This window comes from Brachyistius frenatus, unplaced genomic scaffold (genome assembly GCF_029030835.1).
Source record: "Brachyistius frenatus isolate BFR_SWC_R1_liver_20210118 unplaced genomic scaffold, ASM2903083v1 Contig_32, whole genome shotgun sequence".
Classification (NCBI taxonomy): domain Eukaryota; kingdom Metazoa; phylum Chordata; class Actinopteri; family Embiotocidae; genus Brachyistius; species Brachyistius frenatus.
Genome location: NW_027210631.1, coordinates 3,677,009 through 3,703,919, shown reverse-complemented (window position 1 = coordinate 3,703,919; position 26,911 = coordinate 3,677,009). Strand labels below are relative to the sequence as shown.

The following is a 26,911-nucleotide window of genomic DNA, read 5'->3' as shown; positions in this document are numbered from 1 at the left end:
TGGACACCGGTTCACTCACAGCGGGACACTAACCTGGACGTGTCCCTCCAAGTCTCCTGAGCACAAAGAGGACCCGCCCCTATCGCTGCTGTGCCAATCATAAGGCGGCATGTTGCAGGCTGGCTCTGTCAGGTTCCCTGTGATTGGCCGAGAGCCTATTCAGTGCCCAGCTGACTAAGATCCCAGACACAAGGACGCACGCTGCAATATTATTTGAAAAGAAGATACAATAACAAGGTATGTTTGTACATGGCACTAGGCCCAGTTTAATATAAAACACAATTTTATACAATATCTATAGTCGGGGGTCCCTGCTCCATCTCTGTCAGTTTGGGGGTCCTTGGCCTGAAAAACGTTGAAGACCCCTGCATCATCCAAAAAGTCATAAAAACGTCATACTCGAGTTTTATGACATTTATATGGCATATATCATCAAAGCGGGGTCTTAGTGGGGGCGACTGTTAATATCATGGTGACGACCTCGTCTGGACTGGAGAGGTACATCTTTAAATTAGATGAAGCTGCCTGTCATGTCCTTGTCCAGCTGGACTGTGTCGTCTTTAGCGGACATTACTGCAACAGGAGGAAACGTGTGTTTCTGCAGCGTGTCACCATCACGTAGGAAAACGAGGCCGTGGTGTGTTTTAACGGAGCTCCGTGACACAAGAGGAAAAAGGCGACATCGGACTTTAAAATACACACAACTCATCAGGAGGGTCGAGACATCGATGCTTTATGTCTTTTCACGGCGTCCACGTCGTAAACGGGAGACGTTTGGACTTGTTACGGCGGAGAAAACTCGGGCGGGTTTGAAGATGGCTGCGTTTCACTTGGCGGAGGTCCGGCTGCGCGTTCTGGTTCACCGTCACGCAGCCATCGTTAGGAACACTGAATTATCACCGAGCTGCAGTTTAAAGAGGCGCAGGCTGAACACGAAGACCACCGGCTGCAACTCCCTTTCCACCGAAACGCTTCATTTGACGGAGTAAAAGCTGCTGGAGTCCCGTTGAAGGCCGGGTCGTACCGCACCTTCAACACGCCCGCCGCCGCGTCGCTCAGTCTCTCCACGTCACCTCCACCTCATCGGTTCTGTACCTACGAGAGACAGAAGTTCATTGTTGCTGCGGAACACGCTTTTTCATGCCGAACGCCTCCCCGGTGACGGCAAAATCTTTACCACGCCGCCACTGTTAGGGCGTCCAGGAAGACGAGAACAAAGATCGTAAAGAGACTGAATCGGCGTGACGTCTACCTCTGCGTGATCCACGAGTCTTCCAGCTCCGTCACCTGACCGGACCGGAACATCTCCCAGCCGGCCTGAGCGATCATCGCTCCGTTGTCTATGCAGAATCTGAAGGGGGGAGGAAAAAAAAAAAAAGAAAAAAAAGGTGGGTGCCGCGTCGCCTTGACGACAGGAAGTCAGCAGCGACGTCGCGTGACGAAGAGAAGGCAGCTTGGTCTTCTTTACGTAATCACACCACACAAAGGGTTTGATGGCTCGGGACGTCGGGGCCGTTTACAACAACAGTCTGTAAAGCACGTCGTCGTTCTGTTCAACAGCTCCACTTTCTTTTGCTTTTAAAGCATTTAAAATCATCAGAGTTGAAACTTTATATCCGACATGCATCCGTCGCATTAAAACCTCACGTCGGACTATTTTCTACTCGGTGCGGAGACAAAGCTGCACGACCGTTAAACCGTCCGTCACCTTCGAAGCAGACGTGACGAACCGTTAACAGACGGTTGAGTGAAGTGAACGCATCAGCAGTCTGGGAGGTTGAAGACAAGACGACGCCGTGACACGCGGCAACGCTGCGAAGACGTGTTCGTGGACTATAAAGTGCTTTTCAGTCACAGTGCTGCCGACTCAAGAGCATCGCTCGTCAGACGGCGAGCCGGCTGGTTCGGTCCCGAAACTCCGGCGGGTACGAAGCTCGTTCTGCCGCTCGGCTTTCGGTCCGACTTCCTGCAGCCTGTCGGTGTCGAAGTGAAACCGGCGAATGAAAGCGTGTTTACCGTTCGTCTGTGGCGAACAGCTTGGCTCCTCTCTCCTCACACATCACCTCCATCATCTGCTGCAGACGCAGGTTACCTGGGCAACAAACGGCAGGTCAGAAACACGGTACACACACACACGCGCACACGCACACGCACACACACACACACACACACACACACACACACCCCCAGTAGCGAAGGAGAACGTCGGTACATTGCGGCTCTGATGTGTTTTTCCTCTCGTGACCCGACGGTAATCATAAAGAAGAGACGTACTTGTGGAGAGAAGATTAATAGGAAGCTCGTTTCATTTTTCCCAAAAGGGAAAATAAAAACTGCAAGATGACATTTTCTGTTTTAAAGTCTGAGGTGAAACACATTTTATGGATTAAACCAAATTAGATTTGACAAAACGACACGAGTGTCTTTGTTATCGTTTCCATTTTATGGAGTGATATTCTATGAAATCAGCTTTTTTGCCCAATTTGAAAAATGATACAAACACATCCAAGTAGGGATGTTTTGTTAGTCACAAAGATTGTATGTGCTACAGCTGATCTGCTAACATGTCTGCACTGTTTGGAGATTGTGGAATCCAGAAAAGAGAATATTTGTGTCGCAGCTTTTCTGAGTGCTCTTTCACAGAACCAAATCTACCGTCAGACTCCGATTTCAATGTGTTCTAAAACTGTGAAATAGTTTGTGTTACAATCGTAAACTCCATCAGGCTCCTCTGTTCTACGTTTGTTCCTCTACGATTGATGAACTTCAATACAAATCTCACTTCAGGACATTTGCTGTTCATATTTGAGCTTCCTGAGACCGTCCAGCTGTTGGAACCGGTGTGTTTTTTCTGATGGACTTACAGCCAACCCCCCCGACGATCAGGACCTCCTGGGAGCCGCAGTGAGCCGCGGCCCTCTCGGTGATCTCCACCAGCATGGAGAACACCGTCTCCTGCAGAGAGGGGATGAAATAGTTTTCATTTAGCTTGTGGGTTCCATCTTTTAATCGCAATTCTTAATATCTTCATCTGTCCCCCGATAGGAATGGAAGCCTTTAAGCCTACAAAATGGTTCCATGCATCTTTTTGTTGTTGTTGTAATTCTTATTATTTTTGTGTATCTGATGAGCGACACACATCCGCCATGCAGGGCAGCGCACGTCACACACTGACTGGTTCCTGGTACCTGAAGTGAGAAGCACAAGTCCTCTGCTGTACACTGACCGGAGCTCAGCATCTTATTAGCAGCTTCCTACGAAGGACAAGAGAAAACGGTTTGGATCGTGAAACGGAGGGATGACGGAGTAGTTGACATCAAACTGTAGCCTTTAGAGAATTAAATCCAATATTTCAATGATACCACTCACGGGCAGTAATTAGTTCCACGGATGATGAAACCACTCACCTCGATAAACGATAAAATCCCTGAAAAGGACACGTCCATTCCTTTCACTGTGTACGGCAGCTCCACGTAATGACTCCCTCTGACAGTGTCGACAAGAAGCAGAGTCGTATGAACAGAAACATATTTAGCAAACGGCACTTCCCAACGATCCGATGACGCCGCGTCGCGGTCTTACTCACCTTTTGGCCATCTGCTCTATGTTGTAGCCTGGACTGGGGTCGTTGGAGATCTGGCAGGAGAAGCAGGTCATCAGAACATGTTTGAACCCACATCTATCCCATACGGTAAAAAGCAGACAGCCGATGTCATAAAAACACAAACACAAACCTTAATAACTCTGGCGAACCTGTCCAAACAGTTACCAACAGCAATGTCGATGGTCTCGCCGAATATTCTGTACCGCCGCTCGGAGTAAGCGATGACCTGCACGGGGAGAGCGAAAGCAGAAACACGCGTACGTCATAAATGGACGACTTACCGATGGGAGGTGCGGTGCAGAAGCTCTGTGGGGAAAAAAAAACCCAAGAACGACCAAACTCCAAATAATCCAGCAGACTGGAAGCGTTTCATCAGGAATGAAACCGACCTGCGTGTTGCCGCCGCTGACGTACAGCACCGTGGGGTTGTTGGCTTCGGTGATGAGTCGGCCCATCTCGATGTGTCCGATGCAGTGGTTGACCCCGAGCAGCGGCTTCCCCCAAAGCTGGGCGACCGTCCGGGCCACCAGAGCCGCCGTTACCAAGGGCGCCCCCATACCGGGACCTGAAGGACAACAACGACAGAGACGAGGAGGTGAGCAGCGGTCACCTTCGGCTTCAGGTTAACAGGAGTCACGAGTTCTCGGAGTGTTGGTGTTTTATCAGCACAACTTCTACTTCGAACAACTTTCTTTCCTTTTGTTCGATCACAAAGGTCAGTGATGAAATATGTTAACAGGGCCGGGGCAATCATTTTACGGTCGATGTTGAAAGCAGATTTTCTCTGCATATATCCGGTGTATGAGGCCAGATCCTTTCAAATACATTTTAAGGCAGCAGAAACTGCAACTTTTTATAAGAAATAATAATTATTTCATTGTTTTCATCTTTGCTGTTACATGTAATCTGCAAATTACCAGACGTGCAAAGAAGCTTGAATCCCCCGTTGTTACTGACCTGGGAAAATAAAGACTACCATTAAATGGATGTCTGAGTTTTACTGTACTGTGACAGTCTGAACGGTGCTTCAAAAGGGGTTTTTAAAATAACACGCGTGATTACAGGAGAGACTGGATCTGAAAGTTCCTCACACCAACTCTGAAGTGGAGAAAACTGGTTACTAAAGGAACTAAAGTTCAAGTTGGCCGAGTTCAGCTGAACTGGACAGAAACTAGGAAACATAAATTAAATTGAAATTAAAATGAACTGCAAACTGGAGGCTGTAAAAACACCTGATGCTGGTTTCACCAAGGGCTCCTCTGGGTGGACTTGTTTTTTTTCCTCCCTTTTTTACCTCATCTGTAATTACTGACCGGCATCACACCCCCAGCTGTGGAGGAGCCCCCGCACCCGCAGCTCGGCTTTTCTTCAAATCTTATTTTTTACTCAATTAAGAAACACGCAGGGTTTCACACGTTACCTTTGGTGTACGCCACGCCGTCGATGTCTGCGGGTTTCAGCCCCGCTTGCTCCAGCGCCTCCTTCAGGACGGTCAGTATAACAGCTCGGTGGTGTCTGGCTGTGTCACTCGGCATGAAACCTGATGTGGAAAAATAAGATGCCGTCGTCTTCACGCGAAGGATTGTTGCGTGTTGTTCTGCCACCGAAACATTCGTGTTTGAAGTGAACTCTCACTGACCTTGACCAGGAGGTGTAATGTAGGTCCGTCTCGGGTTGGACAGCACTTCACCATCTCTGACGATGCCGATGCCAATCTTATTGGCGCTGCCTTCAAACCCGATTACTACAGTCATGGCAGCTGGAAATCTGTTTTCAGGGAGGGCAAATACAACGTGCAGGTAAGACTGACGCATTCTTGTTCAAAAAAATAAATACGCCGCAAAAAAAGTAGCTTTGTTAAAGAGTAGTTTCCCTTTAATTCCCTCATCTCTCTTAGAAGCCCATTTCAGCGAAGGTGAAACAATAAATATAAAAAAACAAATGGGAAAAGGCCGAAAAATAAGATAAAATACTCAAAACTACATAACGAGCATGACAGTATAAAGGATGTGATTAATGGACCATTTTACTGGTTTACTTTTTCACCATCCCAACAGCAGCCAGGTGCTCATTTCAACATCACAGCAGGTTTTACCTGCTGCAGTAAATCCTGCTTTTTATACAGGAGAGAGAGAGAGAGAGAGAGAGAGAGAGAGAGAGAGAGAGAGAGAGAGAGAGAGAGGAGAGAGAGAGAGAGAGAGAGAGAGAGAGAGAGAGAGAGAGAGAGGGAGAGAGAGATAGAGGGAGAGAGAGAGAGAGAGAGAGAGAGAGAGAGAGAGAGAGAGAGAGAGAGAGAGAGAGAGAGAGAGAGAGAGAGAGAGAGAGAGAGAGAGAGAGAGAGAGAGAGAGAGAGAGAGAGAGAGAGAGATAGATAGATAGATAGATAGATAGATAGATAGATAGATAGATAGATAGATAGATAGATAGATAGATAGATAGATAGATAGATAGATAGATAGATAGATAGATAGATAGATAGATAGATAGATAGATAGATAGATAGAGAGAGAGATAATAGATAGATAGATAGATAGATAGATAGATAGATAGATAGATAGATAGATAGATAGATAGATAGATAGATAGATAGATAGATAGATAGATAGATAGATAGATAGATAGATGATAGATAGATAGATAGATAGATAGATAGATAGATAGATAGATAGATGATAGATAGATAGATAGATAGATAGATAGATAGATAGATAGATAGATGATAGATAGATAGATAGATAGATAGATAGATAGATGATAGATAGATGATAGATAGATAGATAGATAGATAGATAGATAGATGATAGATAGATAGATAGATAGATAGATAGATAATAGATAGATAGATAGATAGATAGATGATAGATAGATAGATAGATAGATAGATAGATAGATAGATAGATAGATAGATAGATAGATAGATAGATAGATAGATAGATAATAGATAGATAGATAGATAGATAGATAGATAGATAGATGATAGATAGATAGATAGATAGATAGATAGATAGATAGATAGATAGATAGATAATAGATTAATAGATAGATATACTTACTTTATTAATCCCCAAGGGGAAATTTTTTCGCCACAGCAGCATTATAGATATAGGAAAGAAATAAAATAACATTAAAAAGTATTAAATATAAAAATGCACAGTATATACAATAAATAGAATAAAATAGAATAATTGAATTAAATTAAAACTAACCGATCCGTTCCCAAATAAAATTTACTTTACGATTATTATAGTCAGAAATGTGTTTCTATAGAGAGCAGATTCAACCTTTTCTTTTTTTTTATACCTGCATTGCATAAAGGATTAATAGGATTAATCGGATTAATCGGATTAACCTTAACGTGTGTTTTTGTTTTTTTAAGTACGAGATGTTAAATTTATCCAAACGGGTCACTGATATTTTTGAACATGTAAACATTCAACTCTCAACATGCCAATTTCAAAACGCTTTTTTAAAAACAGAGACAACGCGACGTGTAAGCAGACATCATATAAACCACTAAACCTACATGACGTCATGCTTTTTAAACCTACATGACGTCATTTTAAACGTAAACTAAGCTACATTTAGAGAAAACTAAACACAGCGTGGTTAGCTCCAATGCTAGCCGGGACAGAACAGGCTAGCTGTATACTAATAGTTTATATTAACACTCCATTGAAAACAAAATAAGTTTACCAACCTTTTTATCTTCGGTCGTTCTCGTTAATCCAATTTAGGGCCAATTTAACATTAAATGTTTAATTCTACTGACCTCGGTTAACTTCAGCGGCTCAACTGCTCCAGATGGAAGTTGGGAGGACCCAAACATTGGTGGCTGTAGATTTTGCCTGACCATAAATCTTCAAGCGGACCAGACCTGGACACCGTTTGAATCAGCAACATGCCGGAGTATTATTGTATGCGGAATAAAGGCCAGCTGTTTGTAACTTTGTGCGTTTATTTAATGAGGAATGCAGATTTAAATGTCGTTAAAAAAATAATAATTTCAGGCACATATTTAGGTAGTCACTAAATACACTAAGCACGAGGTCAGAAAGCTTTGCTTTCCGCGTGTGTGTGTGTGTGTGTGTGTGTGTGTGTGGGGGGGAGTGACTGGGAAGCAGCACTTGTCTCAGCTTTGCATCCTGTTTGTGCAAGTAAGATCATTTGCATGTCTTTTTCCTGAAACGTGTTTGGTGTTAAAACGCGACGTTATTTGCACGTTGTTGCTGAATCGGAGCGTCTCTATTCTCATCCTCCGTGCAGCCCGCCGGCGGGCTGCAGGCTGCAGGCTGCAGGCCGCCTGCTGCTGCTCCTCTCCGGGCTCTTTGTCACGGAGGGGAAGCTAAGCCTTAGCATAGCTCGCTCTTCGCTAAACTTGTTGGGTAACACGGAAACAAACTGCTGAATATCTTCACTGAGTTGACGGTTTCGTGTCTTCTGCATGCTTGGTCGTGTCGCATCAGTGGGTTTTGCGGTGTATTATCAAATTTGCGTTAAATGCCCTCCGACTTGTGTCCAAAGTAAACCTTCAGCCTGCTTTCTTCCCCCCTTTGTGTGCAAAGTCTTCTGAAATCACTTTCTCTTTTGTCGGGGCTAAAAAAAAACAGGAATCGCACAAATAAAATGTGGGTTTTGTAAAACGAGGACAGAAAGAACCGAAGAAGAAAGAAGTAGTTCCGCTAACATCCGAAGATGTTGCTTTTATGCGTCTTTTGAACTTTTCAAACTTGCTTGTCTGAAGCAGGTGTTCGTAAATCAAAGTGTGCGACAGCTGCAGAAATGTAATAAATAGTCCACAGATAGCTGAATACGAGCAACGGGCCGATATTGGCCAACTGCAGAGACGTGTAATGAGTTTGTGTCCGTAAATGACAGGAAATAACGTTTTCACCTCATTTAGTTCATCTCAGCAGTGATCAGTTGTTGTGTAACTACAGAATCTCCTGCACATCTTGCTCACTGTGCCCAGATTACTATTATTATTATTATTTACTGTTTTATATATATTTATATTTAAAATGTATAGTTATATTTAAACATTTATATTTATTTATATTTTTAAAAAAATTAAAAAAAAACCTAACATCAATATTTCTCATCAGCATCTGAATCCAGTATGTGTTGAGCTCCAGTTAAAACCCTTTTTAAATTTGATGTCCACCGGGGTTTTGGATAGTTTGGTGCATCTCTGAAGGAACAAAAGCAGCATCAGGTGAACAACCCACCAGTTAAATCGAGACCTCTTTCCCCAAAACGTCTCCCTCACGGTGTCTGTTGTTCAGTTTTGCAGAGTTGAACGAGGTTTCCGACCTTCCTGTTCTTGTTCTGCTTTTATTTCTGGTTTGAACATTTTGGCCTCTCTCCAGGTTTCCCTCCAGGGAAACGCTGCTTTGGATGCCTTGTGGTCTGAAACTGTTCTGTATTTATTAAAAGGAATACATTTAGCCTGCAGCTAACAATTATTTTACTCTCAATTCATATGTTGACTATTTTTTTTTTTTTTAGTCAATCAGTTCATTAAGTCAATAAAATGTCACAGAATGGTAAAAACAAAAAACCGGAAAAGAAGGAAATCCTTGACGAGAAAGGAAAGTTATAATTGTAGATAAATTTTATTTCACTAAATGTTTCAGCGCTAAAATTAAAACCAGTTATTCTGTGGCACATATTTGTTTTAGCATTTGACAGTTTACACTTTCAGATGAACACATTACTTAAATTCTTCTTGTGTTTCTCCAGCGGCGGGTGTGTTGTTGTGTGTGCGTGTTGTGTGTCTGCGAGGTGTGTTTGCGGTCCGAGCGAGTTCAAGTATGAAGAGAGGCAAGAAGGCCGCCGCCGACGGCGCCGCGGAGGGCGATAACGACACCGGCTCTGGTACGACAAGCGTGCACAAACATTCATCTACTGTTCCCTCACATCGAGGACATATCTGACCTCCCTCTTTAATTGGGACCCGGCGTCTTTTCTCTTTCACCCAACAGCTTCTGCAAAGAAAGCAAAGAAGCCGAAGGAACCGGAGGCCCCGGTGCTGTACGAGGACCCTCCTGACAAAATGACCAGCAAAGATGGACGCGCCGCCAACATGAAGATCACCTCCTGGAACGTGGACGGGCTGAGAGCCTGGGTGAAAAAGAAGGGCCTGGATGTGAGTTTGCAGTGAGAGAGAGAGAAACGCCGACTGGCTTCTTTTTGTTTTTAAATGATTAACACTAACAGTCAAGACTCGTCCTTCACAGTGGGTGCGCGAGGAGGCTCCAGACGTTTTGTGCCTGCAGGAGACGAAGTGTGCGGAGAAATCCCTCCCTGCCGACATCACCTCCATGCCCGAGTACCCTCACAAGTACTGGGCTGGGTCCGATGAAAAGGAGGGTTACAGCGGTGTGGCCATGCTCTGCAAGACTGAACCCATCAAAGTGACCTTTGGGATCGGTGAGTGGTGACTTTGCATGCTGTTGTCAAGTGTGCCGATAAATGGCAAAAAATAAACAAAGTTAGCCATTCACACCACTGAATAAATAGCTTTTAAATCTGAAATGTTGTAAATTACAAAAATCTAAATTTGAGTACCTCCACCTCCACACACATGGTTAAAGGACCGGTGCAACATGTTGGGAAATAGAATTGGGTCGTATGCAGGACTGTTTCTTGACTCTCCACTGGTGTCTTGCTGCTCTCACAACCGGCACATGATCACAGTAAAACAACAAATAATTGGTTTCACACTTCAGGTTCTGTACGGATTAAAGAAATAAGTGATCATTTGGTCACTATGGATCTTTAAAGATGCTGGGAGTTGGCTCTTGTTACCCTTGGAAAGAGTTAAGACTCGTCATTTCGTCTTCTCTAGTCGTGCTAAGCTAACCAGCTCCTGTACAGATGACTAACTGTAAGAAAACAATTGAGCATGTTTACCAAACTCTTGAGCTGCTGCTGCAACAAATCTATCTTATATCTTATATCTCGCATGTATTTGTAAATTTGTTCATACTGTTTGCACCTTCTTTGTTTTTTCTATGCTGCTGTGGCGACTAAATTTCCCCACTGTGGGATTAATAAAGTCTAAATTGAATCCAATCTAATCAAAAACAAACTGTCATATTGTGTTCGTTGCAAATAGTGCAAAGAAAACCCAAAAGTGACTTGACCTTCAGACGGTCCTTCTCGCCCTTCATTTCAATTTGAACACAATCACACATTCACAATAAACGATTGAGGTGACAGTTTGTCTGATGTCTTGTTTAATAAAAAAAAAATAAACTCCTCCATCTTCCAGGCAAAGAGGAGCATGACAAGGAGGGCCGCGTCATCACTGCCGAGTTCCCCGACTTCTACCTGGTGACTACCTACGTGCCGAACTCCGGCAGAGGGCTCGTGCGCCTCGATTACCGCAAAACCTGGGACGAGGACTTCCGGGCGTACCTGAGCGAGCTGGACATGCAGAAGCCCCTGGTGCTGTGCGGCGACCTCAACGTCGCCCACCTGGAGATCGACCTGAAGAACCCCAAGGGCAACAAGAAGAGCGCGGGCTTCACCCCCGAGGAGCGCGAGGGCTTCAGCCAGCTGCTGGCGGCCGGCTTCACCGACAGCTTCCGCGAGCTGTACCCCGAGCAGACCAACGCCTACACCTTCTGGACCTACATGATGAACTCCCGCTCAAAGAACGTGGGCTGGAGGCTCGACTACTTCGTGCTCTCGACCTCGCTGCTGTCGGGCCTGTGCGACAGCAAGATCCGCAACCAGGCGATGGGGAGCGACCACTGCCCCATCACTCTGCACCTGGCTGTGTAGCTCCCCGGGTGGTCAGCAGGGTTACTTCTCTTGATACTTCCCCCTTGGATCAAACTACCATGTATGCCAGCGTGTCAGCCACAGTGAGGTAACTTCTACTAGCTGTAGCTTAGTTGTTTAGTACGCTTTTCTTCAGTTTGTCACATGAAACATTTATAAAATTGTAATTGGAAGTTTGTCAGTAAACCCCGTGATGTACGTCTCATTTCCTTTTGCCATTTCTATGAAGACGTAACACTACATGTCTAAATGTCTAAGCTGATTTTCAGAACCTGCAACATGTGTTGCTGTTGAAAAAAAACCACTGCTGTTAAAATAAAATGTCTTTAAGCTTCTTTTTCAAACCGGTGTTACATTTTCTGTTGTAAAACTGGCCCACATTTGTCAATAAAAACGGAGTTTATATAGAACCGGCCTCTATTCATTATTTGAGGATTTTTATGGCAAGATAAGAGAATCACATTCCTCTACTCAGTGTGCTTTAATTGCAACACAGCCAGGAAATCCAATGTATTCAATATAACGGAAATAAAGTGGAAGACATTTCTAGAATAGATGCAGTTCACTGTGGTTGCAAAGGAGATAAAACAATAATGCTTCTTTTGTCGCATTTAAAACAATGTTATAATCTCAATTAAAATCTCCAAAATATGACTGCAGATCAATAAGTGTCTATGTTAACTTCATCGCGTGTGTACGCTGATGCATTTTGAGATTATAGGACTGCCTGAATCCCTTCCCACACTCTACGCAGAGGAACGGTTTCTCCCCCGAATGTGTTCGCTGGTGTCTCTTCAGCCGGTTGGCGCTCAGGAAGCTCTTGTCGCACTCTGTGCAGGCGTACGGCCGGACCCCGGTGTGGTAGCGCAGGTGGATGGTCAGGTAGCAGGACTGAGTGAATCTCTTCCCACAGTGTGGGCACTGGAAGGGCTTGTGTCCCGTGTGGAAACGCTCGTGCTTCAAAAGCTCGGCGTGGGAGAAGAAGCCCTTCCCGCAGTCGGAGCAGAGGAACGGCCTCTCGCCCGAATGCGTCAGCTCGTGTCTGGTCAGCGTCGCCTTGTAGACGAAACTCTTGTCGCACTGTGAGCAGCTGAAAACGTTCTCCCGTGTGTGGCAGCGCTCGTGTTTCTTCATGTTCCGCTCCCTCTTGAAGCTCTTGCCGCAGAAGGAACACATGAAGGGCATTTCCTCCGAGTGGATCTTCATGTGGCTCAGCAGACCGCCCTTGTAGAGGAAGCCCTTGCCGCACTGTGTGCACGTGTGCGGCCGCTCTTTCTGATGGATGCGCTGGTGTGCGGTGAGAGCTGTCCGGTAGGCGAAGCTCTTCCCGCAGTTGCAAGTGTGAACTCTTTCTTCTTGGTGAGTCTGGAGGTGCCTGTTGAGGTAGCTGGCGCAGCTAAAGCCAAGGTCGCAGCGCGGGCATTTGAAAGGAAGCTCCACCTTGTCAGCGTCCTCTCCGTGAGTCTTCAGGTGCCTCACCAGCGCCGACTTCCAGGTGAACGCCCGACCACACTCGGAGCACAGGTACTCGCCGTTCTCCATGTGGGTGCTCTTGTGCTCCCTCTGAGCGGCCATGGACTTGAAGAACTCCCCGCAGATCAGACACTCGTACGTGCGTCCCGACTTGTGCGTCTGCTTGTGCCTCTCCAGCGACTGCTTGAAGGAGAATCGCCGTCCGCACTGGGAGCACAAGAAGGGCTGCTCGCCTGTGTGGATGCGCTCGTGGGCTTTTAGTAAAGACTGGAACCTGAAGCTCTTCTCACAGTCTGAACAACTAAAGTGTCCCTCTTCATCGGCGAGGCCCAGGAGGGACGACTCGTCCTCCGCAGACCCAGCAGAGTGGACCTTGTCAATGTGGTGCTGGACCTGCACTTCCTCTGAGTGGTGGAAGGAGCACTTTGGACAGGAGAACGCAGCCTGTGAGCCGTCTGCTGCAGAAACTTTATGGAGGGGAGAAAAAAAATAAAAAATTACAAACTGGAGCAAGAATTCAACATTGTGCTAAGAAATTATATCATTTTGGACTTTTACATTTGTTCCATAAAAAGTATTTTCACTCACAGTTCCTTGTTTAGTAGTTTAGTCATTTTCTATTTTGTTTACATAAGTTTGCCCCTTTTCTTTGGAAAAAAACCTTTCTATTTTTTCAGAACGTGTAATTTCCTTACCGTTATGGACAAATGACTTCTCTTGGGATTTGTGGTCTTTTTAAATATCATGCAATGTCCTCCTATCTCTGTGATTCTGTAATTGTGGTGAAAAAGACTCAAATAGCTACTTCTAAAAATGAACACTCACCTTCATCACCATCCTTCGATGAGACGATGGATGACCCATAAGAGTGTTCTGCACTGTAACAGAGAAAAGAAGAAGAATCATGTTAATCAGCCTCACAGCAGTCACCATGATATATTCAACCAGACACAATGAAGTACATTATATTTCTGTACTAAATCGGACATCAAACATGGACTTAAAATAGGAATTTTCTCTTTTCCACAGTTATTCAGTTAATCGTGTTTTAAGCCCAATTCAGACCAAAGATTCATGATGACACCAAACTGTTGCAGTAGTGTGAACTGTCCAGACTCAGCTCGACTCAAACCAGCTGGCGATGTCGCCTGAGAGCTTTTTTAAATCAGCAGCTGGCGGCCTTAGAAACGTCTCGTCTTTCATCAGCCAATCAGCTCAAAGCAAAGTCATCCGGTCACGGTTGTAAACTGTCGGCTGATTGACATGGAAGAGTTTTGAACGCAACACAAGAGAAGATCACCTCATTCATTTGAGTGACTCAATATCACTATTCTCATTCATGTTTTGAGAAGCTACAAATTATATCCAGCTACAAAAACGCCAGCAGTTAAAACAGAAGTACGGAGAGTCGTTGCTATGGAGATGCTACACTGTCTCGTCTGACTGCTTTGGTGCAGGCTTCAAATCATCTCATCGTGAATCTTTGTCTGAACTGGCATAAAGAGAGTGAGTTCCTGCAATCATGTCTCACTGAACCAGCATGAAAACATCAGGAATGAGTAAAACAGGAAAACTTCAAGAATAGTTGCAGGAGACAGAAGATTTTACCAGTTGAAAGGCAGCGGTTTGAGGGCAGGAGCGTTCACCCTGGTGATCTCCTTCTTTTTCTTCGTGTTCATGCGCTTCTGTAAATTTATCACCTGGATCTTCATGGTCGGACGACGTTTGCGCCCACTTGTGCGGACCTTGACAGGGGAGATGACATCACTGTAAAGTTCGGGGAAGGTTCCTCCGGCGTCGGGACCCTCATTGCTCTGAACCTCGGCGCTCTCTGGATGCAGATCGCCATTGTCATCAGCTGGCACCTGGCGGTCAAGCTCAGCAAGGTCAACGTGAGCCTCCTTGACATCCGCTGCAACCTCTCGCCCTTCCTCCCAGCTCCCCGTGGACCCGTTTGTATCGTGATCGTCAGTGTGAGATTTCAGGTGCCTCACGAGGGCCAGCTCCCAGTTGAATGTCTTCCTGCACCGGCGGCACGTGTAAACACCGTCTTCCATGTGTGTTTGTTTGTGCTCCCTGCGGGCCGACAAGGACTGGAAAGTCTCCCTGCAGATGACGCAGCTGTACTTGCGTCCAGCTTTGTGCGTGTGTCTGTGCCTGTCGAGGGACTGCCTGAAGGAGAAGCAGCGGCCGCAGTCACCGCAGCGGTGCGGCCGCTCTCCGGTGTGGATGACCCTGTGGGCGATTAGCGAGGAGGCAAACTTAAATTTCTTCTCGCAGTCTGGGCAGTCATGCGGTCCCACAGAGATTTTATGTAGGCAGGACGCCGAGTCATCCTTGTTCACTTCTGGATAAGTGTTTGTCAAACAACTTCTAACAGTTCCTTGTGTCGCTTCCTCTTCTGCTCCACCTGCCTCCTCTTCCCTGGTCTGCCCTTCAGGAAGCACCTCCAGCAGATCTTCAGCCACTGTGCCAGCATCAGCTCCTTCAAAGCAGTTATCTCCCATCACCACCTCGATGCTTGTGCCTAATTCAACCTCCGCATAATCGGTCACTGTAATTATTTCCACCGCCACACCATCCACAAATGATACCGTGTGTGTGCCCTCACTGAGGCCTTGCGGTGGATCTGACTGGCCGGGCTGTTCCGTAGGTTTTGACACTCTGCTGGGGGGAGCTGCAGAGAGTGAGGGGAGGATGCTGTCGCCCATGCTAGAAGGAGGAACTGCATAAAAGGACAAGGAAGACACATGACACAGTCACTTTAATAGTAAAATATAATAAATGGGATTGTGGAAAGTAGCTTACTATGTTGCTCTAAATGCCCGAGGTGTTTGTGGTGCTGGAGCAGATTTTTCAGGTGTGTGGGCTCAGAGACTGAATTCACACAATCCTCCAACACAGAGCGTTCGGCTCCGAGCCATGAAACAGTCTGCGGGAAATGTATGAAAACATGTCACGATAGAGCTACGAGAGCAGAAATATGGTTCAAGCTTAAGCACAGATTTTAACTGCGAAAATACAACACGAAGACACCAGACTGGCAGATCAAACAGCTATAAGACTAATTATTAGTCAGTAATATTCTTTAAGGAGGTTATATGTATAGGGGTTAGTTCCAGACGTTTTACACGGACTGATAAACCTACGGTACAATCAACCTAGGAGTTATTTATGAGCTAAATACACCCTCTAATGGTCTTTGTAGGCAATGCCTCTGAGTGTAATGTAATATTTCCCCTGTACTAATTCATCAGTGTTTATATAATGGTCCAGGAGCACTGCTGGACTGTATTGCACAAGACAACTACTCAAATTACTATTACTTCGTTTTAGTTTTATGCGAGACAGCGTTACTCCTTTTTTTTGTTTGTTGAAATTACAGCTCTCACCTGCTCGAGGTCGGGAACTGGCAACAGCTGAGCTAGTCGACAGAGGAACTCCCAAAACAGGGTCTGCAGGTCACGGTCATACTGAGGTCCATAGTCTGCAGGGAAGACCTCCTTTGAAAGAATAGAAGAGAGAGTGATGAATTTTAATGCATCACAGATACAAAACCAAAGTCAGTAATTCCTGCCATTTCTGCTTTTTTTTTTTTTTTTTTTAATGTTTTACCCCTTAAAGATAATATCTTACTTTTGTTTTTACTATTGCCATTTTATCTATTATAAATTATTGTCTATTTTTCTGTATTTTGTTCATGTTCATTCAATTCATATTTATTAACTGCACTAAACAGTACAGAATGTGCAATACCAATACTGTAATGATGATAATTCAAACATGTCTGAAAGCCATCCGTCCCACCTGCTAACACCAACAACCAGCTACAGGTGCACATGTGACAAACCCCAGCTTCATACAAAATACCCAATAAAAGCAAGTAACATTGTTAGTAGTAAGCGATGCTGCCTCACCAAGAAAAAGTCTCGTCTCTCTTCAGGATCTTTGAGCAGAGTCTGAATCAACTCGAGAAAGTGAACCGTCACCTCCTCCTCTTCTGGTTCATTTACCTGCAAACAGCATAAACATTAAACACTTTCAGGGTCACAGCTCAACAGCTACAAGAGTGGTAAGAATTGAAAGGTACAAAAGCAATCAGAATATGACAACTCAATTCATCTCGACAGTCAACACTTACATCGTCCAGGGTGGGCTGTGGTGATTTCATCTTGTCCAGGTGAGATAAGATGAACTCAGGTTTTACGAGCTGTTCACTTCGGCACAACTCAAGAATATACTGTTGAAGAGAAATAAAAATATGCCAAAATGTTCCTGTATTCATGAAGTTCATGAGCTGTATGTATTGTATCCTAACCTCCTTCATACGGAGCAACATATTTAGTCATATGAAAATGAGGAAAACCAACCAAAGCCTAAGTTTCTCTTTAACTTTTCTGTACATGCATCATGCGAGGACTCACCCTAGCTCTTAATCCCAGGTTAAGTTGAGTCCTGTGCTTGTACATTAGCAGCTCTGGGACCATGTCCACCGCCAAGGAGACAAACTCAGCCACCGTCCAGTAGTTCATGACATCTTGTTTCTTCAGCACCTGCCACATGGAGGCTGACATGAGCTGGAGAGGTGAGACGAGGAGGCGCAGTGACGCCAGAGGAAAGCAGTCACCTGGAAAAAAAACAACAAAAAACCAGAAAAAGTGCTCAGACTGAAAGTGAATGCAGCAGCTGTCCGTCCCTTCAATCCTCACAAAAGCTTTTATTTTCTTAGTCTAACAAGATGTTCCCGTCTATGAAGGGAACATCACACGTAGGCGTGTTAATCATGAGGATACCGGATGATGAGAAGTCAACACTCGGGCTGTTATTTACAGCAGCAGTTATTTAAAAACTCATTCAGACATTGTTGTTGTTTTTATTACACAGCAGCATTATGATTAAACTATAATTATGTGTAGTTATCTTGATAATCAGCGCCAAGAGCAGCTATTGGTTTTGAACGCATCCTCCAAGTGTCTGTTCAATAACAACACTGTTGCTGAAACCGTCAGCTGATTGTCCACACACCTCTGATTGTCCACACACCTGATGTCCACACACCTCTGATTGTCCACACACTGATGTCCACACACCTCTGATTGTCCACACACCTCTGATTGTCCACACACCTCTGATTGTCCACCTGATTGTCCACACACCTCTGTCCACACACCTCTGATTGTCCACACACCTCTGATGTCCACACACCTCTGATTGTCCACCTCTGATTGTCCACACACCTCTGATGTCCACACACCTCTGATTGTCCACATACCTCTGATGTCCACACACCTCTGATTGTCCACACTGATTGTCCACACACCTCTGATTGTCCACACACCTCTGATGTCCACACACCTGATTGTCCACACACCTCTGATGTCCACACACCTCTGATTGTCCACACACCTCTGATGTCCACCTGATTGTCCACACACCTCTGATTGTCCACACACCTCTGATGTCCACACACCTGATTGTCCACACACCTCTGATTGTCCACACACCTCTGATTGTCCACCTGATTGTCCACACACCTCTGATGTCCACACACCTGATTGTCCACACACCTCTGATGTCCACACACCTGATGTCCACACACCTCTGATTGTCCACACCTCTGATTGTCCACACACCTCTGATGTCCACACACCTCTGATTGTCCACACACCTCTGATTGTCCACACACCTCTGATTGTCCACACCTCTGATGTCCACACAACAACACGCGTGTCACGTGATTCACTAATAAAACACGTTACTATCAAGAGGATAGCTCACTTTCATACACACGAGCCAAAACATCTGTACGAACTAAAAGTCAGCGATCTACCCAACTGTTACCAACTCCAAGTGGTTCAATAAATGTGTGTTGTTTTTTGTTTTATTATTCGTTGTAGGTTTTCGTCGACAAACCAACCTTTGGCCGTGAAAACACCAGAGTCCATCTTCTCAGAAAAGTTTGACTGGCTGTGGCTCGCTGCAGTTAGCCGGCTGGCTAGCTCCCCGGCCACAGTAACCACCGTTATTTTTTGGTCGTTGGAAGAAGACACGAACCTCAACGTGGCGTCTAAACCACTGCGACACGTCTCCTCTACATTAAAGGAAGCGGTCTTATCGGACGGATAAATGACCAACACGCACATTTACAGGGTGCAATTTATTTGTTTTTGAACTGTCGTCTTCTTCACGTCTTTGTTTGTTTGAGGCACGTGACGCTCTTCTGGTCGTTACCGCCATCTACTGGCGGCTCTTTGTATCACCACTTGTGCGCCAACAACGCACTGCCCCTGCCTTTTTTCTTTTTAAATGAATAATGATTTTTTTTTTTTTTTTCAGATTTGATGGAAAATAACTGAACTTATTGACTCATTGTATTTTTTTTTTTTTTCATGGTCCTGAACAGTGTTGCGCCAAACCTCAGAGATATTTAGTAGGCTATTGTTTTTATTTATTGATTAAAAAGTGTGATAGATACATCATGGATAAATCTCAGATGAACAGTAAGACACCAATGGCATTTTTTTTCTTCTTCAAACCATTTTGTCAGTCACAATTCTGTCAGCACTGAGAAACTACGAGATAAAACCAACATCAGGGCAAACATAGGTACCAACAGAAAATATATCCGTCATAGTTGAGTGGATGTTTGTGTGCTATTTCACATAGCCTACTGTAAAAACAATATGAATGACAAGTTCTTCACAACTTTAGAAATACTAATATTTATTGTTTCTGCACTATTCACAGAACACTGCCAATCAGTGTTTTTCACCAAGGATCTGGTTTTCATTAATATACAAGTAATGTGCTAAAAGATGTTCCTTCTCCTCAATGCTCAGAAGTCTGTGTAAAAAGGGATGCTTTATTTGCACTGCTTTTGAGGAGCTGGTCCATCCTCCTGTGAATGAGACTGCTTCCTGTCAGTATGTTCCAAAGCCTCGTTTTAGGCCATTGGTCTTTGTTGGCCCTTTGGAAGGCCTTTCAGATCTGGACAGAAGATGAGAAACGTAGGATGGGTGTAAGGGTAGATCTGTCGTATGCTGGAGAGGCAGTCTCAGGTTGAACGTGTGGAGGCAGGAAGTCCTGATTAAGCTGCACAAAGTCTTCATGGAGTCGTCTCAGTGCGCGCCCTCGGCTCTGAAGCGCTTACATTTCAGCAACACCGCGCTGAAGAAGCTGCCGGTGGATGAGTCGGAGCAGCCCGGTTCCCGAACGGTCCCAGCGGCGTGTTTCTCCCGGATTCGGGCTCTTCAACCCCTGGTCCGGCCCAGTTTCGTGGCCCTGTCACAGCCAGCGCTGTCTCTGCTCGGCCTGAGTGCGCAGGACGTGCTGACAGATCCTCTGGCTGCGGAGTATTTGAGCGGCTCCAGGCTGCTGCCGGGCTCCGAGGCGGCTGCGCACTGCTACTGCGGCCACCAGTTCGGGCTGTTTGCGGGTCAACTGGGAGATGGAGCGGTGATGTACCTGGGGGAGGTGGAGTCGGACACCTGTGGGCGATGGGAGATTCAGGTGAAGGGTGCCGGTGTCACACCTTACTCCAGGTAACTTTAGTTTGGAATTTAATGACTGCTACTTTTAGGAAAATCTTTCCATTCATGGAAAATCTCATTCATCAACTGTATATCTGGAACAAAACAAGGCAACACAGAAAATCGTTCACAAGCCTTTGTCACCAGAGGCATGTGAATCCATTAACGCCAGCAGAGCTGCTTAAAAGCTTAACTGCTTGGCACACATCAATTGTATTCCCTGTTCCTGAACAGCTGTGTGCAGTCAACACTACACCTCCAGCCTTTCCAGCTGAACACAGTTTCTTATTCTCATGTGGTCCAATCTCGCTTCATTTCACATTGACTACCCCACAACAACCTCAAATCGACCTGTCAGTGGTCGGTTTGCCACTGACACAACTGTTATTTATATGTGGCAGTGAATTGGGCTCAGATGGTCGACGAATTGCTTGCATGAACATATAAAGTGTCCCCATTACGCTGCACGTTTTGTCTTCAAAAATAGAGGGAAAATGAATATGATTGGCATTCAGCTTGTAAGGTAATTCTTCCGCTACAGAAAAACCAAATTAATTTCACATGTAGGCCTACAAAAACTCATGATCATAGACACGTGTGTTGTGCACATGTCAAACATGAATTTTGCCCATGGGAAACATTGTGGTTTTGCAACAATTTAATGATGTATTGTGTGAAGTACATGTAGATCCCCATGTGGATACCTTCCACATATTTTTCCCATGTTATCATATGTTGCAACATGTGCCATGCATGTGTTTACATGTGGAAAACATGGGAAACTTGTGTTTTTTCTGTAAGGGTTGACCTTAAAAACAGAAAAAAAAAAAAAAAAAAAGTCACTTACCTGCTTTTATCCAAAGGATTTTTTTTGTTATACTCAGTGAATAAACTGAGTTTTGAGAACTGAGGAAACCCAATCCACTGAGGAGGACCATGAGAAGCAGCTGAAAGTTCTAGAAAAAGCTGTCAAATCACAGGAATTGAACTGAATGGCCCAGATTCATACAGATCACCTTTTGAATCGAACTGAAGTGGGTTACAACAGGAGGGTGGTCGGGAGGTGGTGAATATTTATGCTAATCAGAATAAATTAGTCAAATTAAAACATAATTAGACAACATACGAGTACAACAACAACAATGTTTTTTTTCATTGTCAGTAATAATCCATTGCATGGTAGGCCTCTCATTTCCTGGTTCAACCATTTCTTTTTTTTAATTTATGCTTGATTTTTTTTTAGACATCTGCTTTTATATAACTACTGCAAAGGCAAAAAAAATTGTAATGCCGTTCTTTTTCATACAGAATAGGTGGCAGACACTAAACATTACTGTCATACTGTATTTCCTATTTTGAAGGCAGTGTACAATCTGGCTCATTCATGTGTTAGTCAGAGTTGAATACCAAACAAATCTGTAATACATTTTGATTTCCTCAGAGATGGTGATGGCAGGAAGGTTCTCCGCTCCAGCATCAGAGAGTTCCTGTGCAGCGAGGCCATGGCTGCCCTGGGGATACCCAGCACCCGCGCAGCCTCCCTTGTGACCTCTGACCTTTATGTCAGCAGAGATCCACTCAACAGTGGCCGACGCATTCGTGAGCGCTGCTCAGTCGTCCTGCGTCTCGCCCCTACCTTCATCAGGTTTTCAGACTTTTATCAGCACAGAACATGTTTTTTATCTGTAAGAATATGGATGTTGTGTTAAGTTTTTCCTTTTTCTGAAAAGGTTTGGCTCTTTTGAGATCTTTCTGGGCCGAGATGAATTCTCAGGCCTGCAGGGTCCCAGTGCAGGGCGGCATAATATCCGGGCTCAGCTGCTGGATTATGTCGTTGAGACTTTCTATCCTCACATTCAGCAGGCTCACAGCAACCGGAGAGACAGGAATATGGCATTTTTCAGAGAGGTGAGAACTGACAGGAAAGTCACACAGTCAACATTGTTTAAGACCAAGTTTCCCTTCAGGTTATTTCATTTCATTCTGGTGTTTTAGTATTTTCACCATCAATTTTGCTCTTGTTCATCCCCAGGTAATGATGCGAACTGCAAAGCTAGTGGCCCAGTGGCAGTGTGTTGGTTTTTGTCATGGCGTTCTTAACACAGACAACATGAGCATCCTGGGTCTGACTTTGGATTATGGCCCATTTGGTTTCATGGACAGGTGGGCAGCTGAAAGTTGGTGTTGATGTTGTTTGTATTTAACAGTTTGATTACTCATAGTGCAACCTGGCATTACGCCAAAGCGTGTAATACACCCGTCAGTCAGCTGGAAGATACCGTGTCAGTGTCCATTTTGCCTCACCTACGCGGGAAAAGTACATGCAAGTATGACCAGGCCCTTAAGGAGGCCATTTGACGAAGTACAAAGTGATAAAGTCTACATATGGTGGAGTTTTTTTGGGGGGGATGGAACCAATCAACAACCAACAGGTTGTGCTTTTTGAGGGTTAATATCTAATTGATGATGGGATCATATTCAGATCGACCACCAGAAAACTGACAAGAAGGAGGGACTGTAGAGAATGACTCATGGGAAAAAAATGGTTTGACCTAGTATTGGAGTCTATGGAGCCACAGCCTGTTTGGAATCAACCTTAGTGGCATTGCAGTTTAAGGCGCTTCAAGCATTGGACTCATTTTTCAGACCTGTAAACTATGTCCACTTTTATATACAGTCTATGATGGGAACAAACAAAGGACTTTCACCTAGGAAACTGGAGTATGTGAGAAAACAACAGTCAACATGGATTTATTTTTAAGTAAGTTACTTACTTAGCATATTTACCTTCTGTAATCTTTTTTAAGTACCTTATGATGAGTGTAACGTTATTGACATAAAATTACTTGTTTTATGATCTTTTCCTTTACCACTAAATGCTTCTATAGTGCCTAAACCTAAGGCACCTTACATTCACGCCCAGCTCACCTAAAACACGACACCGACACGGGATCCTCTAGTGGACTGACAGGTGTATTACATGCTTTGGCAGGATACCAGGTTTCACAGTCTGACAAAAGGCCTTTCTGCTCCGTTAAATGAGTCCTGCCTAAATAAATAGCTCTAAAAATGAGATTACTATGTATTTATATATATTGTAACTGAAACCTACACTTCACGCCAGTGTGCATCATATTCCACCTGAAAACTCTGTGTCAGATTTGATCCAGAGTTCGTCTGCAACGCTTCAGACAAAAGAAGGCGCTATTCATACCAAGCCCAGCCCTCCGTGTGCCGCTGGAACCTGGCTCGCCTGGCTGAGGCGCTGGGATCTGAGCTCAATGCAGGAGAAGCAGGAGCCATCCTGGATGAATTTATGCCCACATATGAGACCTTCTACTTGTGTGTCATGAGGAAAAAGCTGGGCCTAGTGCGAACAGAGGAGGCAGAGGACAGCGAGCTCATATCAGACCTGCTGCGTGTCATGTACAACACAGGTAAGAAGACTCAGAGGATTGCTGGACATGTGATCATGCAACTTTTTCTAGATCCTCCTCTTCTTGCAGTGTCATCATAGTCCTGTGATATCACACCTCTTCAGGTGCAGATTTCACCAACACCTTCCGCCTGCTGAGCCGAGTCCCTTGGCCTGAGGAGGGCGACAGTGAGAGGACCACTGTGGGACCAATGGTAGACCTCATCCTGGAGCATTGTGCCTCTATTGAAGAGCTTAAGGTGGCTAATAAGCCAACAATGGAGGACCGGTGAGGGGGGTGTATGGTGGTTGGGTGTATGTTTTTTCAAAGAGCAGCTATAACATCAATGTTAAGTCTGTAGCTACCCCACCATATACTCCCAATGAATGATCATTAAATCATGGCTGACTACTGCACTGGTTTTAAATCACTGAATCCCTCTTTTCAAATCTGTTCTTCTTTTGGTATGCTAGCATTTTGGGAGACAATCTTACCAAGACAATATGTAAGTTCAGTGTAAGTTTTGTGACATTTGGCAGGATGATAAGACAGTAACAGACATACAGTATATAGGACTGCATGCCGGGCTAGAGCTGGATTTATCGTCAACTTCAAGCATTACCATCTTTTTTATGTCTAGTGAACTGGCGATGATTCTGTCAATGGCACAAACCAACCCAGTCATGTTCGGGATGGTGGCAGACAGGCCAGATGTGGCCCAGCAGCTGGAATTAATGGGCCGGCTGAAGGACCTCCTTGAGACAGATCAAGATGAGCTCAAGAAAAAGCAGTTTGATGAGTGGATTCGCTGGATTAGCCGATACAGGTAAGGAAAGGAAAAAAAGAGATGCACAATCGACACCTTCCTAAAATGTGTCATGTTCTTTAAAGGTGACTGATATTACAAATTTTGAATAAATGATATGCAGAATGGATATGTCCTTGATTGGGCGTCACAGTGGTGCAGTGGTTAGCATTGTCGCCTCACAGCGAAAAAGGTTCAGGGTTTCAATCCAGGCCTTTCTGTGTGGAGTTTGCATGTTCTCCCTGTGCTTGCGTGGGTTCTTTCCAGATAGTCCGGCTTCCTCCCAACATCCAAAAAACATGCACCTCAGGTTAGTTACTTAGGTGTGAATGAGAGTGTGAACATCTGTCTGTAAGTTTTGGCCCTGTGATCCCGGGTGTAACCTGCCTTTGGCCAAAGTGAGCTGGGATAGGTTCCGGCCCCTTGTTTCCAGCAGCATTCACAGTGTTCGGCCTGCTCTGCACCAAACAGCAGACAGACAAAGTTAGCAACTAGCTGGTGAATGTAGCAGCATTCAGCAGCCAAAGAGCCAAATATAGTCTGTGTAGACCAAAGCAGAGTTAGATTTATATTCATCATTTGGAAAGAAATGTTGTTGCTCTGTATTTTAATCTTGGTGCACTCATCCTAACAGGCCAATCATCTGTTGATGTTGTTTTAAACATAGCTTCTGCAGGTATAAATCATCTTTCTGTAATTTTTCTTGTGTTGTAATACCAGGAGGCGTTTAGCCCGGGAGTGTGATGTTACAAGTGACTTGTCCATTATCAAAAAGGAGAGGCTCAGAGTGATGAACAGCAGCAACCCCCGGGTAGTCCTACGCAACTACATTGCCCAGAATGCAATTCAAGCTGCAGAAAATGGAGACTTCTCTGAGGTCAGGCGATTTTATTTGTGAAGTTTGATTTATTCTGTGTAGAAACCTCCATTTGAACATTCAGGTCCATTAAAGCAGTTGCTGGTCATATGAGAAATTACATTTTCTGACACACAAGTAAACCCAGACAGACTGACTTTTAAGAGTCCCAAAGGAGGGTGAATTTTTCACTAAATGATACTGAGTAGTTTTTTTTTTTTTTTACCTCCGTTTTTAAGACAGCATCATCTTTTGAAGCGGGAGTGAGTAAAGTGAATATACGTCATTTCACCTTTCCACCACTAGGTGGAGAAAAACAGCAATCAGTCTTCTTACTGTTCGACCTGCAGCGGCTGTAATGGACTTTGTTTCAGTGGAAAGGAAAAATGGTGTTGTTTGTGGTTTAATTTGTATTTCTTTGGGGATTCAAATTCTGTTTTATGCAAGTTAAGTTGAGCTTGTTTTTAACAGTCATCTTATTTCCACATGGTCCTGCAGATCAACAGGGTTCTCCAAGTCCTGGAGGATCCATACTCTGATCCTGAGCCTTTGTATGGGCCTGATGCATGTGGTGGGAAGGAGCAGAAAGGGAGAGGACTCACTGTTGCGTACGACGGGAAGCCTCCTGCTTCAGCACAGACAATTTGTATAACCTGATCCTCGTAGAGCCTCTCACACAGCTGAAGGAGAGAGGTTTGTTTCCACTTGTGGCCGTGTGAAGGGGAATACTGTTTTGGTACCAGCACGTCAGTTATTTTCCATTTCCACCTCAGACTTTCTCTCCTGCTTCCTGAGGGGAGGACGATGTGTTATCCAGTGTGTTCCAGTGTTCATTGGTACAGGGCTACTTTCATGTTTGTGTGATCATTTGCTTTTATCGTAATGTGTAAAGAAGTGCAATGTGAATCAAACTTTCAAAAATGTTCCTAAAGGTAAATTTTATGAAATGCAGACAAGAATAAGGACCATTGATACAATGTAATGCATAAAACAACAGAATGGTCAGCAGTCAGCTGCTGATGAAGTATGACGGCTCAGATGATCAGTCACACAATGACCCGTCTGGGCCTGAAACACCAGGAACACAGGGAGATCAGTTCTTGAATAAAATTCAAGAACACAAATGTGAATTTTAGCAATATTAATATACAAAAAAATGGTTCTGTTAACCTACTGAATGTGACAGGATTTTTTTGAATTTTGCTGTTTCTGCTATTTTTTTGACTTATTCAATAATTTGCCACAATCATGTTACTTTATTGATCATATCCCCAGTTTAATTTTGTGTATGTAACTCTTTCAGTGTAAAAATGTGTAAACCCTGGATTTACGCAGAAGTATTAACAGAAATGAAGAGCTATATGTCCTCTCAGATGGGTGTTCAATGACAAGACAACCAGTGTTGGGGATTGACTAGTTACATGTAACATGTTGACATGA

General features: G+C 44.5%; 4 protein-coding genes across 5 annotated transcripts; 2 read left to right on the top strand and 2 right to left on the bottom strand.

The window, feature by feature from the left end:
• Positions 1 to 240: 240 nt before the first annotated feature.
• osgep (O-sialoglycoprotein endopeptidase) lies at positions 241 to 7,426 on the bottom strand. Of its 2 annotated transcripts, none has more exons than XM_069700172.1 (12): positions 7,374 to 7,426; positions 5,244 to 5,363; positions 5,025 to 5,144; positions 3,994 to 4,169; positions 3,735 to 3,830; positions 3,587 to 3,636; positions 3,408 to 3,486; positions 3,189 to 3,254; positions 2,865 to 2,955; positions 2,017 to 2,092; positions 1,253 to 1,351; positions 241 to 1,095 (listed from the first exon to the last, which is right to left on the bottom strand). In XM_069700172.1, exons 2-12 carry the CDS (start codon positions 5,356 to 5,358, stop codon positions 1,056 to 1,058), a joined length of 1,008 nt encoding a protein of 335 aa, XP_069556273.1. In that variant the 5' UTR covers positions 5,359 to 5,363; positions 7,374 to 7,426; the 3' UTR covers positions 241 to 1,055. The 2 variants fall into 2 exon arrangements, with proteins under 2 accessions (XP_069556273.1, XP_069556272.1); XM_069700171.1 differs by having other exon boundaries at positions 7,302 to 7,417.
• A 228-nt stretch (positions 7,427 to 7,654) lies between these two features.
• apex1 (APEX nuclease (multifunctional DNA repair enzyme) 1) lies at positions 7,655 to 11,802 on the top strand. Its single transcript, XM_069700170.1, has 5 exons — positions 7,655 to 7,758; positions 9,344 to 9,478; positions 9,586 to 9,749; positions 9,841 to 10,033; positions 10,878 to 11,802. Exons 2-5 carry the CDS (start codon positions 9,415 to 9,417, stop codon positions 11,390 to 11,392), a joined length of 936 nt encoding a protein of 311 aa, XP_069556271.1. The 5' UTR covers positions 7,655 to 7,758; positions 9,344 to 9,414; the 3' UTR covers positions 11,393 to 11,802.
• Positions 10,820 to 18,991, bottom strand: LOC138621835 (zinc finger protein 11-like). Its single transcript, XM_069700169.1, has 9 exons — positions 18,783 to 18,991; positions 17,290 to 17,492; positions 17,007 to 17,105; positions 16,783 to 16,878; positions 16,258 to 16,368; positions 15,674 to 15,797; positions 14,474 to 15,590; positions 13,691 to 13,743; positions 10,820 to 13,332 (listed from the first exon to the last, which is right to left on the bottom strand). Exons 1-9 carry the CDS (start codon positions 18,808 to 18,810, stop codon positions 12,065 to 12,067), a joined length of 3,099 nt encoding a protein of 1,032 aa, XP_069556270.1. The 5' UTR covers positions 18,811 to 18,991; the 3' UTR covers positions 10,820 to 12,064.
• A 981-nt stretch (positions 18,992 to 19,972) lies between these two features.
• On the top strand, positions 19,973 to 26,555 carry selenoo2 (selenoprotein O2). The gene is made up of 9 exons (XM_069699937.1): positions 19,973 to 20,406; positions 21,836 to 22,039; positions 22,125 to 22,302; positions 22,427 to 22,557; positions 23,554 to 23,831; positions 23,936 to 24,098; positions 24,451 to 24,636; positions 25,336 to 25,492; positions 25,970 to 26,555. The coding sequence occupies exons 1-9, from the start codon at positions 19,973 to 19,975 to the stop codon at positions 26,126 to 26,128; spliced, it is 1,890 nt and encodes a 629-aa protein (XP_069556038.1). The 3' UTR covers positions 26,129 to 26,555.
• Positions 26,556 to 26,911: the final 356 nt, after the last annotated feature.